Source organism: Gouania willdenowi, chromosome 7 (genome assembly GCF_900634775.1).
Source record: "Gouania willdenowi chromosome 7, fGouWil2.1, whole genome shotgun sequence".
NCBI lineage: Eukaryota > Metazoa > Chordata > Actinopteri > Blenniiformes > Gobiesocidae > Gouania > Gouania willdenowi.
In genome coordinates, this window is record NC_041050.1 from 3,487,696 (window position 1) to 3,509,982 (window position 22,287).

The 22,287-nt window shown below is 37.6% G+C and overlaps 1 protein-coding gene across 4 annotated transcripts in view; it reads right to left on the reverse strand.

The window, feature by feature from the left end:
* The window catches only part of plekhg5b (pleckstrin homology domain containing, family G (with RhoGef domain) member 5b), a 105,673-nt gene that overhangs the window by 70,908 nt on the left and 12,478 nt on the right, over positions 1-22,287 (reverse strand). For 2 of the 4 annotated variants that reach the window (XM_028452279.1, XM_028452280.1), the window contains exons 1-3: positions 19,280-19,431; positions 18,207-18,428; positions 5,883-5,962 (exon numbers count right to left, since the gene is read on the reverse strand). In XM_028452279.1, the coding sequence (XP_028308080.1) occupies positions 5,883-5,962; positions 18,207-18,423 (297 nt within the window). In that variant the 5' untranslated portion in view covers positions 18,424-18,428; positions 19,280-19,431. Of the gene's footprint in view, positions 1-5,882; positions 5,963-18,206; positions 18,429-19,279; positions 19,432-22,287 lie in introns of those variants that run through there. The other 2 variants (XM_028452281.1, XM_028452282.1) reach the window with 1 other exon arrangement.

Sequence of the window (22,287 nt, forward strand, 5' to 3'; positions counted from 1 at the left end):
CAGTATATATGGAATCTGCACCAAAGTATGGTGATAAATAAGACAAAAGCACATCATCCCAGTCTGGGTAATTTGTGGCTAAAGCTGTATATGATCATCTAAATACGCTGGTGACCCGTTACACCCCCCACAAAGCTTTACAGCCTCTTCCAGCTCTTTGTTCCACTTTTTATGGTCTGTAGCTTCACTCGCTGCACTCATTGCATTAAAGGCAGCTGCTTTAGCTCTTATTAACTGAATGTAGCTGATGACCACCACTAAAGGTTAAATAAAGGCTGAGCCGTATAAGTAGGCACAGTTTAGTTTCACTTGGATTACATTCAGAGCTCAGATAAAAGCACAACATTTGAAAGTATGTTGGAGACAATTTTTGAAACAAATTAGGTCCAAATGGTGTTTTAAGATCATCAAAAGTTGCAGTTGCGTGTTCAAATGATGAATAATGATGATTAAAGGGATCCTCTACTGTCGTTACAAATGTGACCTAGAACCTCTTAAATGTATTTATTAGTAGATCTATGCCAACACATTATTTTGCTCCATATTCGTTTTATTAGCTTTTAAATAGGGAACGACTTTATAGTTTTAGAGCCCATGTTCCGCCATCTTGAAATCACATGACTGATGATGTCACACGGCCCCACTGCCTGTAAACATCCCATTGTTTTCGATTGGAGTGAAACATTCAGCCTGATTTTAAGATCATTTAGCAACTTTTTCAGTCACACTGAGAACTGCCGTTGGTTGCTCTAAAAAACCAGGAAAAGTTAAAGATGTTGATGTATCCCTCTTTTTTAGATCATTATTTTACATCAAAGCACACAGGTGTCAAGCTCAAGGCCCGGGGGCCAAATACGGCCCTTTAGACAATTCAATTTGACCCGCAGGAGAACATTAAAAAGACAGAAAAAAACATAAATTATTGCCTAAATTACCAAATAACTCAGTTGTAGATATCTCAACTTAGATAACACAGATATCTAAATACACAAATTCAATGAAACTCAACATTTGGAGGATGACAATTTTCCCATGTTTTTATTACGCAACCGCAGTCATTTTAAATCTCAAATTGTTGAAAGAACTACATTTTTGTAAAATTATTTCGCATAATATCCCCAAATTAAATAAAAAATGGTCACAATATCAATGAGAAAATCCTGCAGGGACTGATGTCTGTCAGTTATTGCCTGTATATTGTTGGTACCTTACATACTTTATGTATCACTTATACTGTATGTCATGTTAAGTACAAACTTTGGGACATAGATGTTGAAATTACTCGTTATATTTGGCCCCTGAACTAAAATAAGTTTGACACCCCTGATTTAGTAGCTTTTTCAGTCAAAATGACAACTTGTGCTGCTTTTGGTTGCTCTAAAAAATCAGGAAAAGTTAAAAATGTCGATGTGACCCTCTCTTAAAGTGGACAAAAACAGTTGTGATTTGAAAATAATTTTATAAAATATTGACCGACTTTATAAATAAAACTTTATAAACTTTATAAATAAAGTTGACCGAGTCAAATTCCTCGTGTGTACAACATACACTTGGCGAATAAAGATGATTCTGATTCTGAAAATAATTTGTGACCGGAGGGGGCGACAGTTCCAACTCTAGTAGACAATGAAGCACAGAAGAAGAGCTCTCCTAAGGGACCTTTACTGTCCCTTAAAAAGTGCTCTGACATGCTGTGGTGGCTGAAGTTAGCGAGTAAATCACGGTTTGTTGAAGGACTGCCACCGAATTGGACTTCTATCCTCAGGGTTTGTGTGTTACCCCCTAACTTCAGCCACCAGAGCGTATCAGCGCACTGTTAAATGGGAAATAAAGGTCCCTTAGGAGAGCTCTTCTTCTCTGCTTCATTGTCTGTTTTTATCCTCTTTCGATAAACAAGAGAGGGTTACATTGACCACTTTAACTTTTCCTGATCGTTTAGAGCAACCAACAGCAGCACAAGTTCTCATTTTGACTGAAAAAGCTCCTAAATAATCTAAGAAGATGCTAAATGATCTTAAAATCAGGCAGAATGTTTCACTCCAATAGAAAACAATGGGATGTTTACAGGCAGTGGGGCCGTGTGACATCATCAATCACATGATTTCAAGATGGAGGAACACAGGCTCTAAAACTGTAAAGTAGTCCCATTTTAAAATGTCAATTAAACAAATATGCTGCATAATAATGCGTTTTGTAAGGCCTAGATCTACTAATAACTACATTTCAGAGGTTTTAGAACACATTTTAAAGAACAGTGGAGGATCCCTTTAATAAGATGGAGAAAGTGTTAGTCTTCTAGCATCTTCACTAAAGGCTGGGATACACTGTGATTTTTTTCTATCGTTGCACTGAGCTCCAGCTCAAACTGTGCGACTCCTGTGCAGAGCCCGATTCATGTTCTCACACTGTACGGACCGACACTCTGACACGATCTGACTGCTCACACTGTACGTTCATACGTGTCTTGTTTACAGAAATGCAACGTACAAATTAGAAGAAGAAGAAGAACTCTGAAGCGTCACCATTAAAACAGACGAAGAAGAAAAACCCGAAAGTGGAGAGACACTCGCAAATCTCAGCAAAAAGAGCTTTAAAAAAGAAAAGACAGCGATGTGATGGACAGACGTGGGCAGTACAGTCCGTCAATTTTACAGCGGTCTTACCGAATTCGCGCATGCGCAGTCTGAGCTTTTACGGTAAGTTGGTCCGTGGCATTGCTTCAACTGTGAGATACCCTCACGAGGAGCGACTGGATTTCAAACATGTTGGATTTCCTTACGACCATATGATTGCTGATCGGGAGGTGGTCGTGAGGTGTTCATCGCTTCTCGTGACCCCATGTATACTACATGATGCATGACACACAATTTACCTGAGACTCACACGATCCCACAAAATAGACGCACGAGTCAAAATTTGGCTCAAAACAAGTCAAAAATCGCACAGTGTATGTCAGCCTTTAGATAATCAACACAGAGAATCTGATTTAGCTGCTGTTAGCGTTCCCAGTCCTTTGTTTATTTTTTCACTCTTGCATAATTGTTGGCTCAGGTAATGGAGAACACACTCTGCCTCTTTGAACAGACGAACTGCAACGACAGGAGGAACTTTGTCATCTGAGAAAGGCTGGGCTCTCTTTGGAAATGTGGATTCTGGAGACTCAATAAAAGGTGGGGAGTCGGGAAAGTTCAGGTTAAGCACTTTAACTGCTTTTCCCCCTTTATTATGCTGTGTTGTCATAGTGAGGAACTATATATAAAACCACCATCCGCTCTCACTCTGCAACATCTTTTCCTTCTGTCACGCTCCCTCTTCCAATGTTTCCACAAAGACGACGGCTGAAGACTCACTTGGGAAGAAATCCATCCCATGCCCTGCTCTAAGTGGCAGGAGGGAGTCGACGGAGCAAATCAGACCCACCAGAACACACCAGATGTCGGCTTCTCTTTCTCTTCTGGCCAGATTCCCATTTTGAGAAGCCACTGGCTTCAAAGGAATAATTCATTTTACAGTCTGGTAACCAGAGACACAGCAAGGAGAGCAGCTCACTTATGAAAGAGTTGTAATAGAAAACAAGAGGGAACCATTGCTACCCTGGGAAGAGTTAATAATTCAACATGTGACACTTAGCCACAGTGTATACAGGAGTAGGGCCCCAGGCGTGTCTCACCCGTGGGGGATGAGACACCCACACTTTCAGAAATAATCAAATTCATCCCCATTCCTTTTCACAGAGGGATTGATTGTTGAAAGTGATCGAATGGGGATCAAGCCAATCACAGCCAGCCATTTGACAAAGAAGGTAAACAAAGAGTAAACATCGAGAAAAAATGAGTAACAGGTGGCAAAAAATGGTCCAAAAGTGGCAAAAACATGGTAAGAAAAGAGTGAAAAGTGACTAAAATGGGCCAAAAGCAGTCAAAAGTGGCTAAAAATAAACAAAAAAACAGGAAACATGTGGTGTGTAATGGAAAAGGGGAGCTTAAATGAGCAAAATGTAGCAAACAATAGTAGAAAAGGGCAAAAAATTTGAAAAAAAAAGGCAAAATGGAGGGATAAAAGGAAACAAGAGTTATTTATTGGGCAAAGGGTAGCTTATTTGGACGAAAAATCACAAAAAATTATTAAAGAATCAACAAAAATTGGATAAAAGTGTCAAATTGAACTTGCAAAAATGGAAAAAAAATATTAAAAAGTTATATTTATAGGCAAAAGGAAGCTAAAATGTGAAAAAACAAAAAACTAGCAATTTTTTGGGAAAAAGGGGAAAAAATGGGACAAAGAAAGTTGCTAAATGACCAAAGAAAAGGGTTAAAATGGGTTCAAAAGTTTCCCCTTTTAATGTTGAGCATCACTGAGTTAATAACAGCTTTATAATGGTTTAAGTAAATGAATGTAATAAACTAAATGGGGGGGCTGTGGTTGCTGCTCCACCCCTGTAGGGCCTTATCATTTTCACGTTAAAGGAATCACGAATGGAAACATGGAATCGACCAATAACGGAAGTGGTAAATGCAGAAACTGACATAATGTGAATAAGACGCCATCATCGTGAAGAGAAAATTGGGCAACGTTGCTCTCATACATCTTTATACGACACATTTTTGTTTAATTATGATTTTCTTTTTTATTATTTATTTTGTTTGCTCACAGGAGTTGAAAACCAATATTTTCCTCATTATTTATTAAAAACGTGTATTTTTGGAAAAAAAAAATAAAATTCTGAATATTCAAAAATATAAACTTTTCATGGTATTTTTTTAATTTTTAGTAATTAACTTTTGTCTGTCTCAAGTGTGTAAAGTTTGTAAATCATCTTTGAGCTTTTTTCAATAGTGTTTTATAAATCGGATGTATTATCATTAGGAGAAGTATATTTAAAAAACTGATGCTGATATTTTAGATCAGGGGTCAAATACGCAGCAGTTTGATTACAAGTGGGCCACAAATATAATGCAGGAAAATGTGCAATTTCTATATTAATGTGCCTTAGTTTGCACTTTTATGTATATTTAAAATACAAAATATGTAGGAAACCAACAATATCCAAGCAATATGTGACAATTTCTATTTAATTAAAAAAAATATTACATCAAAATTTGAGGTTTTTGTAAGAATATTTTTGTTTTTTCAACAGTTTAACACTAAAAATGACTGCAACCATACGATATAAGCGCTGGGAAAACTGTGAGCCTGTACAAATATTGTTGAGTTTCATTTACACAACGATTCATGTTCTCTCTGTCATTTTTACTTTCTCCTCCGGGCCGGATTGGATGATCCAAACGGCTAGATTTGGCCCCTGGGCCATGAGTTTGACACATATTTTTTAGATGATGCTAAAATATATTTTTTCCACAACTATATTTAACATTTAGGTTAATTTAGAACATTTCCTGTTAATTCAAATGGAAATTTCCCACTCTAGTTGAAATGTTAGGCATTTTCATTCATTTGAATGGATGCTAATATTTTTTTTGATATGATACAGTTGTTTAAAATTACTCTCAATTTTCGGTTTTCTTTTCTAATAAAAAACGTGTGAGTATTGCCTTAAATCCCCCAGCTTAAGTTCCTATGGAAATTTACTGGAACTTTTCCTCCGCTTTATAATAATCAAGATTAAAAGTAAGTAAGCACTCACGTGAAAAGCTTTTTTCTACCTGTTTATTTTGTCCCATAATAAATACCAATACATCCAGCTTCTGTAAGAAAACAAGGACATTCTCATTTGGTGAAACAAATGCTGCTGCTTGTAAAACAGAGTGTTTAGGACCCTGACAGACTGAATTAGAGAGTGGGAAGACTTTTGATTTATGAGTTTTATGAACATTATGTCACACCTGCTGACTCGCATTCCTGTCGATGTTTTAAGACCTTACCTTGGAGGCCCTGCGGCGATCAGGACACTCTGGGTGCTGGCACGCCACCCCGTCCTCCTCCTGCACGGGTAGTTTTTCATCTGAAACACAGTACAGAGGGTCCATTAGTCCAGTGGTTCTCAACCTTTTCAGCCCACGACCCCCAAAATAAAATAAAAGAAACATTAAAAAGAAACAAAACTAAAACAAAACAACAAATGTGCAAATGACAAGTGAAGGAATATGGACGGGGGAAATCAGAGTGATGATGTAAAGATGTAAAAGCTCATTTTAATCAGAAATAAAATGGGTTAAAAGTGACCAAAATGGTTACAAATTAAAGTGGGCAAAAAAAAGCATTAAAAAGGTTTCAAAGTGTCAAAATTAGCCTAAAAGTGGCAAAAAAAGAAGGAAAAATTGGTTTAAACTGGCAAATAACAGGCATGACAAATCATGAATGTGGTTAAATTTGCAAAAATAAACATGAGATCTGGTGAAAAGAGGTTAAAAGTGACAATAATGGTTCAACATATGTGACATTAGATGGAAAAGTGGTGGAACGGGTTTAAAAGTGCTGAAAATGTCTGGAAAGTGGAAAAAAATGTGCAGAAAAGATATTAAAATTTGATGGATAAGTGGCAGAAATGGGAGTAATGTAGTAAAAATGCATTAAAAGCAGCAAAAATATGGTAAGAAAATGTGATGAAAATAGGTTCAAATATGGCAAGTGTGGTGTAGTTGCAGCAAAATGGTAAAAAAAAAAAAAAAGGGTTCAATGGCTTAAAAATGGCAACAAAAAAAAAAGTAAGAACAATTACTTTCAACTGGGAAATAATGATTGATTTTGATTTGATTTTTTTTTTTTTTATATAGCGCTTTATCACCACTGAAACAGTCTCAAAGCGCTTTACATATCAGCTCATTCACCCATTCACTCTCACATTTACACACCAGTGGGACAGGACTGCCATGCAAGGCGCTAGTCGACCACTGGGAGCAACTTAGGGTTCAGTGTCTTGCCCAAGGACACTTCGACACATAGTCAGGTACTGGGATCGAACCCCCAACCTCTCGATCAGAAGATGACCCTCTACCACCTGAGCCACGGTCGCCCGTTAGGGTTAGGGTTAGCATGACAAATCGTGAATGTGATTAAATTGGCAAAAAAATAAGCATAAATTAAGGTGAAAAGTGACAATAATGGGTCTACATATGCAAAATTAGGTGGAAAAGTGGTGGAAAGAGTTTATAAGTGCTGAAAATGTCTTGGAAGTAGATGGAAAAGGGGCAGAAATGGGAGTAATGTAGCAAAAACGCATTAAAAGGAGCAAAAATATGGCAAGAAAAAGTGATGAAAATAGGTTAAAATATGGCAAGTTTAGTGTCGGTGCAGAATAAGGATAAAAAAAGCAAAAATATTCTCTTTCTTAAAGGCATCTGGTGACCCCAGGGTTGAGAACCCCTGTATTAGACCAGGGGTTCTCAAACGGGGTACAGGGGGTAGTTGAGAGAGAGGTTTGTTCATGCTTGTCCTCCTTTTTGTTCACTCCTGTTTTCCTCATTAACCCCAGGTATAAATATTAATGTTTTGAGGATGTCTGTTATGATATCTCTATCAGCCTGTGTACATGTGTGAGATCTACATGTAAACAGTGGCTTGTTTTTATCAGACTCTCAATGCGACTAATCACGTAGGTTTTCAGGGTTTATTTGACAGCTCTGGTTTGTTATGGTCCGATGGCGTGCAGCCAGCTAAGCTACGAGAAGTGCACTTTGCTACAGAACACACATCATTGGCTCCACTTCCTCCTTATCTTCTTCATCATTACTTTTTACTCAACAAACGGCCAAAACACCGAGGCCACCCATGTTTCTTAACCTTTTCCTTTTACCTCGTGTCTCTTATTTTATTTTATTGCATCCTTTCGTTGCTTATTTGACCTTCTTTCACAGTCGCTCTCCATCGTGTTCTCTTCACTCCGTCCTTAAATAAACACCGTGTGGTTTTACTCCTGGTGTCGACAATTTGTTTTTACAGCCTCGCCATGAAAGGTGTGTTAATGGATGCACAAACTGACTGGGTGGCTCATTCAGTGGTGGGTGCTAAAGAGGCTGAAATGGTCTAATGCAGTGGTTCTCAAGGACCCCCCTTTCTTTTACTTTTAAATCCAAAATTCTGTGAAAAAACAACTACAGAGCAAAATGATGGAATACATTTTAATGAATCCCATTTTGTAAATAAGTGGAATGAAACTTTCCAACAGAGGTGAAATAAGTACTCACGTTACTGTAACTTTTACTTTTTTGAGTATATTTCTAAATCGGTAACTTTACTTGTATCATTAAGGTTTTCCAAATGTATGACAAGGTTTGTATATTTCATCCAACATCTAAAAACCAACGTAATGTAACCATTTAAAGTATATATCAGAGGTAATCGGCCATAACTGTCAAACAAACGTAGGATTAAAATCCTCCCCCAGTCTTTATTCTTCTATAATGAAATCAGTCTGTGGATAAAAAGCACTTTAATTTAAATTGAAAACAACTGAATTACATCATTGTGGTTAACATTATAGGCTGCAAACATTTAACACACATATTTGGAGGAAAGTGATTCATTAATCTAACTTTACATCCCCCCCCTCCTTCTTTCTTTCTTTGCTATGGTTTCCTCAATCCTTCCTCCACAGATTTAAATCATTTAAAACGTTGCTGCACGTTTGCATTAGTCCCATGTTTAAGTGTATTTTAGTTGTTTAAATGTTTAAGCTTTTAGTTAGGAACCAGCTCATAGCTCATAGTTAAGATGCAATAGGCATAGACTGCCGGTGGGGGGGTCTGGCATGCTCGGTTGGAGAGAGGTTGGAGAGGGCGTTAAGAGAGAGGTCATTTAGGTTAGAGAGGGACCGGAGAGGGTCCCATTCCTCTCTCTAACACTCCCTCTATGTCTGCTTCTTCCCTTGTGTGTTTGCTCCTGAACTCCTTCTGGCTTTTGTCTTGCAGGTCCGTGGGATCCTCAGTGTGGAGTTACAGAGTCTCAACAACTCTGTCTCCACCCTCTCCTCTGCACACACCCAACACAGCATAACGTGGATGGCTGTTCATCATAGGAATGGGATCCACACAAGGTTCCTGCTGATTAACAGAAGGTTTTCCTTGCCGCCATGATGAATTCATGTTGGGTGTGGGATACATATGTATGTGCATATACGTATATATGCATATGTGTGTATCCATGAAATGAAGAGTCCGTCCTTAAGACTGCTCTACTGTAAAGTGTCTTGAGATACCATTGGTTATGATTTGGCGCTATACAAATAAAAGATTTATTGATTGATTGATTTATTTTGTCCATAAAGTTTGTAATTACAGTACTTGAATTGTAACCGATTAGACTCACTTTTATTGTGTTTACAAAGACTGATTATTGGTACATCTGGAAAGTTAATAACATGAATTATTGGTGTATGCCTCATAGATCAATAAATCCAAGAACATTTGTCCAAAAAATTTAAAAAAAAAAAGCCAAAAGTTGAAAGTTCATGTTTGTTTTGATCTTCAATGTAAACTATTATTGATAATGGTGGAAAAGTTCCACACATTGTATTTTTTAACAATTTGAGCCCATTTTTGCTTATTTTTTACCATTTTTCTGCAACTACACCAAACATGCCATATTTTAACCTATTTTCATCACATTTTCTTGTCATATTTTTGTTCCTTTTAATGCATTTTTACTACATTACTCCCATTTCTGCCACTTTCCATCAAATTTCAGCACTTATAAACCCTTTCCACCACTTTTTCACCTAATGCTGCATATGTTGACCCATTATTGTCACTTTTGACCTCGTTTCACCATATTTCATGCTCATTTTTGCCAATTTAACCACATTCACAATTTGTCATTCCCATTATTTGCCAGTTTAAACTAATTGTTCTTACCTCGACCATTTCTGACACTTTTAATTCAATATTGACACGTTGAACCTTTTTTTTTTTAACCACTTTTTCTGTCTACTCTAATTTGCAACTTTTTAACGTTTTTAAATTCCATTTCACCTTTTCCACTATTTTTGGTCACTTTTAACCCATTGAATTTCAGATTAAGACAAGGATTTAAATCTTTAAGATGACTACAAACTTCCTAGATAACAGTGGATAATATTCAGATGAATAAATAAATGTGGTTATCACAGATTCATAGAACATGGACCATCATTTTACTGACTTTATGGATGGACCCCAAAAATCTCTCCCCTTTATTCCCCCTTATAGATGGTCCTGTCTCCACATAAATGTTCATGTCTGTGTTCAACCACCTTCAGCTACAGTGGGGGTCCCCGCTCTCTGATCACAGGCTCTAAAGGTTGAGAACCACTGGTGTAGACGGATCCGTGTTTTTACTTCAGTCTTGGGAAAATGACCAAATAATTCAGTTGTCAATTGTTGTTGAACGTACAAATCCTGTACTTTTTCTCAAATTATTCCACAAAATCTCCCCAAATTGAATAAAAATAGGTAAAAAACAGCAAAATCAAAGAACATTTGAGTGTCTGTCATTTATTGCTAACATATTGTTGATGCCGTCCATACTTTATGTCTAATTTATAACTGGAAACTTGGGCACATTAATGTTTAAAGTGTTAGTTTTCTCGGTCCATATTCGACCCTTGAACCAAAATTAGTTTGATCTAATGTGAACGCACTACAGTACATACTAATTCTGAGGTCAAACTTAGTATGAATAGTACGTTAGTATGACATTTACAACATGGCCCATGTTTTTATCAGATTAAAAAAATAAAATGATTGTTTCCAGCAGCTTTAATGATTGATCAATATTGATCTGGACTAAAGCTGAGTTCATAACATGTGTCGTTCTGATGGCTTCACTTTAAAGCCTCTGTTGGACCATTTACTGTGATCCAAGTAAAGCAGAGTCTGCTGCTTTGTCAAACTTCCACCATCTTCCAGGAAAGGAGGAAAAAAAAAAAACCTCTCTCTGCGGCGTCTGGGCTGAGCTGGGAGCAGGCCGAGACGCGCTCTCAGCCCTGACTGAGGCAGCCTGCCAGCGAGCCTCAAACTAACGGTTCCCCCAGGGTTCAGCACACTCACACTTTCATGAAGTGCTTCCTCCACAGGCCGAGCCTGATTCTTCTGCGTGGAAAGACTCGCACCGAACAAATGTGACTTGGCCTCATCGCAGCGATCTCACGTCTCATCGCAGCAATGTGGAAAAAAAAGTAAACACTCCAGGAACCTGGTTCATCTGGAGGTCCCGGGGCCAGTTTGGTGCCAAAGCATTCGTAACTGTTTTTAATCCACGAAGGGAATGAGAAGAACAATGCTGCTCATCAGGGTTAGAGTTAGAGCTGGGCAGTACGACCAAAAACAAATATCACTGTATTTTTCAAAATTTTAACAGGTTTTTTTTTTTCATGCATAATCAGGTGTTAACATTTTCTACTGGTTGAGAGGAATTACTGCAGTAAATTAACTGGTCTATTTTACTGTCATGATAAGTGAATATTGTAGAACAATTCCACACTAGTAGTAATACAAGTTTGTAACAGCAGCCCAATGGCTCTTTGTTACGCTAGCTTAGCTTTAGCATCAGCTTGATTTCTAGCTTTAAATGCTGCATACTCAGTGGTTTCTTATGGTGAATAAGGTAGAGTTTTGTTTCCAGCTCCACCAGGAATTATTTCCGCGTTACAGGAATTATAAATTGCAATCCTTTGCTGTCTATGTCATAATTGAAATTAACTATCAATTAATACGCAATTACAAATATAATTGCCTCCAACCCTGCTGCTTACTGCTCACACAGTTTAGTTGGTCTCAGACTTGTTCAGCTTCAGGCTGTAGACGTGTTGTTTGGGTTCTGCTCTGGTCACTAGCCTGTTACGTTCCTTTGGCAGCGCTGCACACTGGCTTCCATTGAGGAGCAGCTCCACCACTGGTTCAGCACTCACTAACAAACACCACGAGCAGCTCAAAGTCATGCAGAAGAAGTTTGCTGTATAATGTACCATATAAACTACGTCTGCACTGATCTCATCTGGTCTCACCCTGGGACCCACATTTTTCCACGACCCACTTTTTTGATTTTTTTTTTTAGAATTCAAACAATTAAATTTGGTTTTTCCAAAAATAGCTGTTGAAAGCATATATATATAATATTTTGTAAAACATAAATGTATAAATTTTTTCTTGCAACATGCATTTTACAGCATGCTTGTCAAAAGAAAGTCCAACATGAGAGACATTAAGTGTCTGCGACCCACTTTTGGGTCCCGACCCACCAGTTGAGAATCGCTGATCTAAACTACAACGAGGGGGACTTGAACATTAGAACTGAACACGAAAAAAAGCAACAACTAGTACAAAAATATGAACGAGTAATGAGGTTATTTAATAACCATTAAAGGTCGATACAAAGCCTTTGTATTCTGTACGTTATTAGTGAGATAATCAACTTGACTCAATGATAACAATGAATGCTCGCTCTGTCCATGCATTAACTCACTTATGTTCACTGTGGAGCACAAAGGGAGAAGAACAACATTAAACTGACATTTCATTTCATTCACACTGCATACATGTCCTTATAACGTGAGAAAAGCTCAAGGCTGACGATTAACAGACATAACAGACGACTAATGTTTCTTTAAAACTAGTTAATAAAGAGCAGAAGACGGCCTTTGCTTTTACCCTTCACTTCTGGATAATCATGGAAAAAAATTCCATGAGAAAAGTATTACATTGTAAATGAGGGGAAAAATTTTTTTATTCCTGTTACCACAACCTATGTAGTGACTTCAAACACACAAAGTAACAAAAAAGACATAAAATGGTGACAATAACACACAAAATAGCACAAAAATGCACAAAAGACGAGTAAAATCAACTAATACAAAATACACAAAAAGACAAAATATACAGAATGGAATAAAAAAATAAATAATTTTAAAACAGCAATAATACACAAAATGAGAAAGAAATGTTCAAAATGACAACAAGAATAAACAAAAACACCAAAATAGTACAAAATAACAGCAAAAAACACAAGATTACTGAAATAACAAAATATGTCAAATTAATATACAGAATGGCATATATATATATCTATATATACACATATACAGTACATAAAAAGACAACATAAACACACTAAACAACAAAAAAATCCCAAATGGCAAGAATATCATACAAAAGCACATGTTCCTGTATTAATGCTCAGATTGGACATTATTGTAAATGTTGATGACGGGGTCCTCAGAGTGTGGCCCCCACACCACAGTGCTAAAACTGTGGTCTATCTGAAAGGCAGTAGCCCCAACCACTATGTGCTACCTCCAGGCCTCGTTCTTGTTGTACAGGTGGACGAGCGGCCGAGGGGTTGGGGGGTTGGGGGGCGGGCGGGGTGGCCCTGGGCTGTACTGCAGAGATCCAACCACACGCAGGTTGCAGCTGTTTCTAATCTTCAGTGGCAGTGGGGAGGTAGGGTGGGGGGGGGGGTCCCTCTGCTCTGTGTTGTTTTACCCCCACAGTAGTTAGACACATGTGCAGAACACACTCTTCCACCCCCCACCCCACACAGTCTGAACCCCTCCTCCACCACATGTCAGCTACACCACACTCGCCACCGACCAGCAGCAAGTGGAATCTGCTCCACACGAGTATGTTTTTCTCCCATTTTGTTGGTTTTTGTTGCGTTTCTATATATGTTTCTGTTATTTTTGTTGCCATATTTTGTATTTTTCTGTCATTTTGTGTCTTTTTTGAATCATCAAAGTATATTTTAGGGTTTAATGTTTAATGTTATATAACAGTGTGACCTCCTGTGGTGGTCTACTATTAACATACTGGTTTGTGATGTTATGGGAACCAGAGGCTGAGAAGTATATGGAGTATGCAGATCACTCAAACATCCATCCATTCATCCATCTATAAAGTCCTACGATTTTCCATTTCAGGGTTATCTTCCCCTATTTACTATTTACAATGACTATACTGGCTATTAAACCTCCTGAAATCATTCCAAACATGCTGAACAGGCTTAACAGAGTCATCTACTGGTATTAATTTAACATTTTAATGTTTCAGAGCAAAAAACGGAAGTGCTACATTGAAATCACACAGGATTACATCGCCTAAAATGTTAGCCACAGTGCTAGACCCAGATTTTTGGGCAAAATTTAATGAAAATTGTGTGATATGATCCCTAAACATTATTTGTGAAACTTTTAATTTTCGCCAAATGGTGAGTCATCCAAAAAGTCAGCAAAATGATGGTCCATTGTTTTATGAATCTGTGATAACCACATCTTTTATTTATTTATTCACCTGAATAATATCCACTGTTATCCAGGATGTTTATTAGTATTTGTGCCACAGTATATAGTCATCATAAAGATGCAAATAGTTATTTTAATCAGAAATAAAATGGGTTTAAAGTGGCTATAAATGGTGGAAAAGTTGGTGAAATGGGGTTTTAAAAACCACAGAAATTAAAAGTTGCACATGAGAGTGTACAAAAACAGGCAGAAAAAGTAGTGAACAGGGTTCAAAGTGTCAATATTGGCTTAAAAGTGGCATAAATCGAGGTGAGGGTAATGTAATTTAAAAAGCAGGAACAATTACGGTAGTTTAAACTGGCAAATAATGGGCACAACAAATCGTGAATGTGGTTAAATTAGCTCAAATAAGCGTGAATAGGGTGAAAAGAGATTAAAAGTGCTGAACATGTCTTGAAAGTGGAAAAAATGTGCATTGAAATTTAATGGAGAAGTGGCAGAAACGGGAGTAATGCAGCAAAAATAAATTAAAAGGAAGAAAAATATGGCAAGAAAAAATTATGAAAATAGGTTAAAATATGGCAAGTTTGGTGTAGTTGCAGAAAAAGGATAAAAAATAAGCAAAAATTGGTTCAAAAAGCATCTGGCAATGCAGGATTTACACTTGACAAGTTTCCATTGGGGAAAAAAGATTTCAAATGTAAGTTCACTCGCTTTAGTTTGAGCCAAACTGGTCTGAAGTGGGGAATGAAAGTAGCTGGAGTTCCAAACGGCGCATGCTGACAATGTAGAAGATAAGGAACATTCCTCTGAGCTCGCTCTGCGTTATCACTTCCTCTGTGCTAATGGCAGAAATCGGAAAACGAGTGCCCGTACACCATCGAGAGAAAGAAGCTTCTCCATTCAGCTACGCACTTCATCACCAGTTAATATTTCATCTTTCTACCTGGTTCCATCAGCCTTTTCCCTTTTTCTGATGCGTTGTGTGAGACCCATTTAGTGTCAGGTCACCAAGTGCTTTCCACAGCAATGGGTAAAAAATAGCTTTTCCATGAAAAAGCTGTATTTTAAGCACAAAAGTCAAGTCAACCAGATCAACTACTCACTGAGTGGAAAGGTAGAACGAAACAGAGTCATGTCATTTGTACTTTCACGTATTTCCAACAAAAGCTCAGATTAAATTATAGCCTCTGCACAGAAACAGTCAGGGGCCAGGCAATTTTACACAAAATTAGACAATTCTGAGCAACAAAAGCAAAGTGAGTCGCTGAGTTAATTAGCAAATGGGAATGTCACCTGTAGCTTCAATTATTAAGATGAAAATCTGTAAATATACAAATTACATCTCCACAGCATGAGATGTTGGTACTTGGTTTTTAACAGTGATTTATTAGATTAGCTCCATTAGTGAAAAACTGATGTTTTAAAATGACATTTTCACATTGACTGATTGTTAGTATGAGAGGGAATTTCAAAATGCTGTGGAAAAATTTCATTTTGTGAGATAAAACTCTGATATTTTCCAAACATTGTCTACAATGACAAAATAAACATTGAAAATGTTTTAAGCCAAAATTTGCAATTATGTTTAAAATACTGTTTATAGTGAAACATTTTGATGCACTGTAGGCTCAATTTTGGATGAATCCAAAACCTGTTTAGATGTTTTTGTAAAACAGTCTGAAGATCAGCTGTAGCACGTCAATTGAGCACAAATTGTAGGAGAAGATTATGAGTGATGGACTTCATAATTTGCAGTTGGTTGAAATATCTAAAAGTTTCTTCAATTTTGGGGCAACATTTTAGTGTATGTGTATGTGATTGATTTGTTGTGATTTTTCAAATTGTTGAACTTTAAAGGTTTGCTGTAGCGCCACCTTTACAGGATATGCTTTTAAATCCTTCCTTTTTACATATAAATCATACAGTTGTGGTCTATATAAAGCGGAACTGCAATGCTTGGGTCTGAATTCCTCATTATTATAGCTCCACCCCTTTTCTACCCCTTTTCTGATGTGCTTCTGAGAGCAACTCGTTTTGGTGTGGTCTCTTTAAATGCAAATGAGACACTCCATACCCCGCCCCCTCTCCAGGTTGCAGAGGTGACACTCGGTTCAACTCCACCCTGTTCGGCCATTTTTGTAGTTTGATAGAAGAGATACGATTGTCTAGCGGCGCAGAAACTTTTTATTCACATGTTATTTACAAAATGTCAACAACAGAAGACTTGTCCATCCAGCCTTACATGTTTGAGCCAGAGTCGGACGCGGCGGAGCGAGATGAAAATGAAGATGATGAACCTGCAGAACCCTAACAAGTGAGCGAACACAAGCACCGAGCTAACGCTAGCGCCAAGCTAACGTCACGAAATGCATTTTAATACAGTCTTTTCGGAGACAAAAATGGCAAAATGAAATGACTAATGAAAACTTTAGACTTAAATTAAACCACGTAGGCCAAATCATCAAGGATCTAAAACGAGCACACAGCGCTAACATATGAAGACAGTGCAACTGCTAATGCTAACAAAACAATGACAGGGACGTCTTATCATCACACTTTTTAGCGTTATTTACAGCTTACCGAAGTGCTCTGTTCGTCGTCTCCAAAGATAGAAGGAATTGAACCCTCAATCAGACAAAGTCTTTCGGCAAATCCTTCTTTATACTGGTGGAGGTTGCAGAAGCAGTCATCATTGAAGTGCTTTGCGCACACAAAAATGACCTTACCCACAGATGTGGTACATTTCTGTGAAAAATAAAACTCAACCAGACACTTTGAAAAGGTTCTGATCCTACATCCAAAAACCCAACATTTTGACTAATCCTCTCGTAACTTCGGCATCCTTGAGCTTGGACTACAAAATAAAAGCGAGAAATAAAAATGGCGGATTGCTCGAAGTGTTGGGCCTGGAGTCGATGTCCTAATTTGGCAGTTCCGCTGCAAATACTGTGATGTAATAGTTCAAAAAACGTAATAGAGAATAGAAAAATCGAAACAGATTGAAAAATATGACCAAAACGGAATATAAAGATATCAACGGAGCACCTGAAGAGACTAATTTGAACTTTTCTGTATTTCTAAACACTCTAAATATACAACAAAAAGCATTTAAGGGCTAAAAAAGTGGATTTAGCAGGATATGTCCCCTTTAAGATGATTGGCCTGTTTTTGTCACTGAGGAAATCTGGTATGGGACTGAAACTTTGTGCAAAATATGGTGATTTTCTACGCATTGGAAGTAAGATTTCCTCAGAAGAAGAAGAAGTCTAACAATAAGCTCCTGGCAGCCCAGTCCCTAAATATAATGAGCAAAGAGTGTCAGTCCTGAGCAAAACAAGGTCTGAATGTGATTTGTTCATTTTTGTGATGAAATCACAGATAAAATTTGTTTGATGGTTTTACCCTACCAAGAAACAAAGAGGAAAATAAAGAACTTCACCCACACCCAGAGAATTATTTTTATTCTCTCACTTCAAACCATTTAGACACTTGGTTCCCAAAGTGGGGTACACAAATTGTCATAGAGGGTACATGAACACAAAATAAAAACTGTAAACTAGAATATAAATAGAGCAGCAGTCATGAGCCTCTATGCATTGCCACAAATGACACATTGGCCTATATAAGACGACTTATGGTGACAGAGAATCAAGAGTATCAAGACTTTGATGCCCTTTGCTACCACGTACTTGTGTGAAAGTGGATTTTCAGCTTTGACAAACGAGAAACACAAAATATAGAACAAGACTAAACTTGAACGATTTAAGACTCAGACTCTCTTAAATTTAGCCAAACATTGCAGAGTTCTGTTCATCCTCTCTACCTCACCCTTCTCATTAATGTTGTAGCAAGTTAAAGGTAAAATTCACTTTAGGGCTACATTGTATGGCATTGCATTATTATGCAGGATTAAGGGGTACAGGGCTTCAGGTGAAGGGTCTGAAGGGGGTACATGACAGTGAAAAATTTGGAAACCACTGATTTAGACAAACAAAACCCTTCTTTGCCAGGTGACCCACCCCGTCCTGTAGCTTACCACACAGATCCTGGATCACGTCCAGGGAGGAGGACCAGGAGTAGCGCTCCACCCCCCCATGGGAGAGAGACAGAGGCAGAGTCTCCAACTCGTAGGCTCCTCGTTTCTTCCAGTAGAGGAACATCCTCTTCATAAAAATACACGCGACTTCAAAGATTGTCCATTTCCATAATAAACTTGTTATGTTGGGTTTCTCATAGAACTCCAGATCAGACATGCAATCTAAATCAAACAAAGACCAAGAAACGCACAATCAATGGATGTCATCTTCAGGGTTCAAAGACGGAATTCTCCTACGTTGTAAGTGCCTCGATATCATCGTGGTTATGTCACGGTATAAAATAATGAGCTGTTGCATTAAAAAAATACATTCTGGGATGGCTGTGGCAGACCGTTTCAGACCGTTTCAGAGTAAACTACAAGTACCATAATGCTCAAGAAACCATAAAGGAGAAAAGAAAGACGATATGCAAACACTGTAAATGTACCGTGTGCTACTCTTCTGGAAATACATCCAACATGAGAAGCCAGTTAATAACTCCACATCCAGAAAAGTTGAAGGATTGTGTCAAGCAAACAATCCAGTCTGGTCAGAAAACTCTAATGGAAGCATTTCCAACCAAACTCAAGGGCTCAAGAAATAACAAAAGACGTAATGCAGTCACGGCCGTTTTCTGTTATAGACAACGAGGGCTTTAAAAGGTTAGTGGATACTTTAAATGCTCAGGGATTACACCAAACCTTTAATGTTGACATGGTCATCTTTCTCTAGAAAAACCTGTATGTTAGACAGTGAATATAGTGACAAATAGTTTGTCAATGCTCATCATTCTTGATATTGTTAGCATTGCCATAAACTGTGTCCCTTCCTGTAAAACTGTGAGTTTTCTTTACAATATCACAATGATTATTGTATCGTGAGGTTACTACCGTGATTGTAGCGAACAGTGAACCTTAGATATCGTTACATCCCTATTTAGAACCTAAACACTTGTCAACGACTCGTGAGAACGACTATCCGATTACCACAGAACCCAACGAGCATCTCATGACCTTCTCCCTGATGCTTTTACCAGTTGATTCCTTTGATTTTTAGGTTTTCTACTAAAAGCCCAAAAACTACGACAGCTGCCCTTCTCCAATCCGTGAATCATCAAGTTTCCGTGTGAAATATCAAAGGTTCTGTAGTCCTTTTCCCTCCGTCTCCATGTCCTGGTACTTTCTCACACTGAGGCAGACTGCTCCAGTTCCAGCTCTGTGTGGGATCTCCTGACCATAGGGGGGCTTTCTGCCCACTCCCATCAGACAAGTGTTGTATTCATGCAGAGGTGAGTTGCATGCTGGGACGGGCAACCCATGGCCAATGACTTTTTGGTCCTAGTGGCACAAAGATCTCTTTTAGACCTCCTCCTACATCAGAGCGGACTTTGCTTTATGTTTCGCTCAGACTGTAAAAGGCTGACATTTTTCTGCATTGATTAGTGTCCGCGCCCTCTTTATGTTTCCTTTTTATGATCCGTGATGAAAGAGCCCAGTTATTGCTGGAGGTACAACGCACACATTGGGGGGGGCATGGTCACATGAGCAGAAGTGAGACAGGCTGAGACAAAGCACTCAGTTTTGATGATATGGAGAGATAAACAAAGGGTTAAACCAGTGGTTCCCAACCCTTTTTGGATCATGACCCCATTTCCATATCACACATTTCGGGTGTCCCCCAGTTTTTTTTTTTGCTAAGATTTTTTTATACTGTGATTTGTTTGCACGAGATTTATATTTGAGAAAGTGAAAGTATAGAATAGAGTTGTTTAAGATTGTGATTAAAGATAATTTAATGATAAGAATTTAATGCTTGAAAAAAATGTAATATATATATCTTTAATCAGTAATTAATTTTGTATGTTTCTTTGAGTCATTTTATGTAGTTTCATTGTCAAGTCATACATATATCTGTTATTTCCGTGTATTTCTAGTCGTCTTGTGCAACTTACGGTTAATTTTGAGTATTTCTGTTCTGTTTTATACATTTTGGTGTTGTTTTTTGTGTCGTTTTCCTTAATTTTGTGTGTTTCTCTTCACATTTTAGATTTATTTCATCAGTCATCATTTAGTGCATTTCTGTTGTCATTTTGTGTTTTTGTATGTTTCTTTAAATCATTTAGTGAATTTCTGTTGTCAATTCATACATTACTCTGTTATTTTTGTGTATTTTTAGTAGCCTTGTGCTTACATCACATGATTGCAGTCATTCTTAATGTTAAAATGTTGAAAAAAATTCTTTAAAAAAATCCTTCAATTTTCCTCAATTTATGACAATTTAGCATAAAATCTGTGGCCCACTTGAGATCTGCGTATTTGGCCCTTGAGCTAAAATGAGTTGGACACCCCTGTTCTATGCTATGATGCATTGAAAACAAGAGAAAAAAACCCTGGAAATGGGGGGGAAGGGAGGGATCGCGTCACACACGCACGCACGCACACACACACACACACGTCCAATTTTGGGATAAGAAATTAGAGGGTATGATGGGAGCCGGTTAGCTGCTCAGTTCTGAGGTTTTCAGACATGTGGGAATAATTTGAAGCAGCTTTGAGTTCTTTTTTGAATGAAAACAACCCTCGTGTTGAACACATATGAGACAATTTCCACTGAGTGCTGAGATAAAGCTCTAACAGACCAGGTTTTGGGCTGCTATGCTATGCTATGCTATGCTATGCTATGCTATGCTATGCTATGCTATGCTATGCTATGCTATGCACCAAAAAAGTCAGTCCAGTGATACAGTAGGAGGTACTATAACTACAACTACATTAAACAATGCATTTGTTCACTTTGAATGCAGTACGTAGACCTGTGCACTTTCATGTATGAGATTTTCCCATTTACATCAGACATGACAGAGGCAACTAGTGACCTGCAAAATGACTAAATGTGTAAGAAATGCACAAAAAAGACCACAGAAATACACAAAGTAATTACTAAAAACACACAAACACACAACTATTACTACTGAAATGCACAAAACAGAAAAACACCCGAAAAGGTAATCATACGTAGAAACACACAAAAAAAAACTAAACAAAGCAACAACGGAAATACACTAAACTGCTTAAAACAAAACACCAAATGACAGCAAAAATACACAAAATGACTCTAAAATTCACACAATACAGTAAAATACACTTAAGCACAAAACAAACTGCAAAAATACAGAAAATGACTCCAAAAACACTCAAAACAACAGAAAAAATAATACACAACTTGAAATCCAAATTCATACAATACAGCAAAAATACACAATGACTACAAAAGCACAAAATGACAACAAATATACTCAAAATGACTCTTAGAACATAAAAAACGAGAAAAAATACACAAAATGACTCCATAAACCCCACAAAACAACAACAAAAACACAAAATGACTGTAAAAATGATGACAAAAACACACAACCATGGTTCTTTCGTGTATTAATACTCTGATGGCTCTATTTTAAATTCTGACTGAGTTTTAATGGCCCTTAAATAAGTCTCTGTGATAACATTTCCTCATGTCTGATGTAGATATACAGGTTTTAAATTATTTGGATGATGTAATAATAAAGTTATTATGTCTTATGTAATGTAATGATGTACGTCCTGGCATCGTAAAGTGTGAACCTCCCACACTGCGTCACATACCTGTGAAATTCAGTCCCACAGTGTGACATTTATTATGTTAAAAACACATCAATCAGTTCTACAACTCATGTCAGCAACTTATTTTTACAAGACAGTGGTGGCATGTGTTTGTTTAGAACAGCAGCAAGGAACATGTTAGCTTTAGCATGCTAACTTTGCAACGCTAGTGTCGAGTCTGGCCCGGGGCCCACCTGCAGCCCTCGGGCTGATATTGTGTAAAAGGCACAAAAATAACATAAAATGAAAACTACAGATTGTACAAAACTACATCAAAAATACAAATAAAAACACAAAAAAAACAGACTCCTAATTAGCAAAATCACAAAAATAAAGTACAAATTGACTGCAAAAACAAACATCATGAGGGAAAAATACACTGAATTACAACATAAATATATGA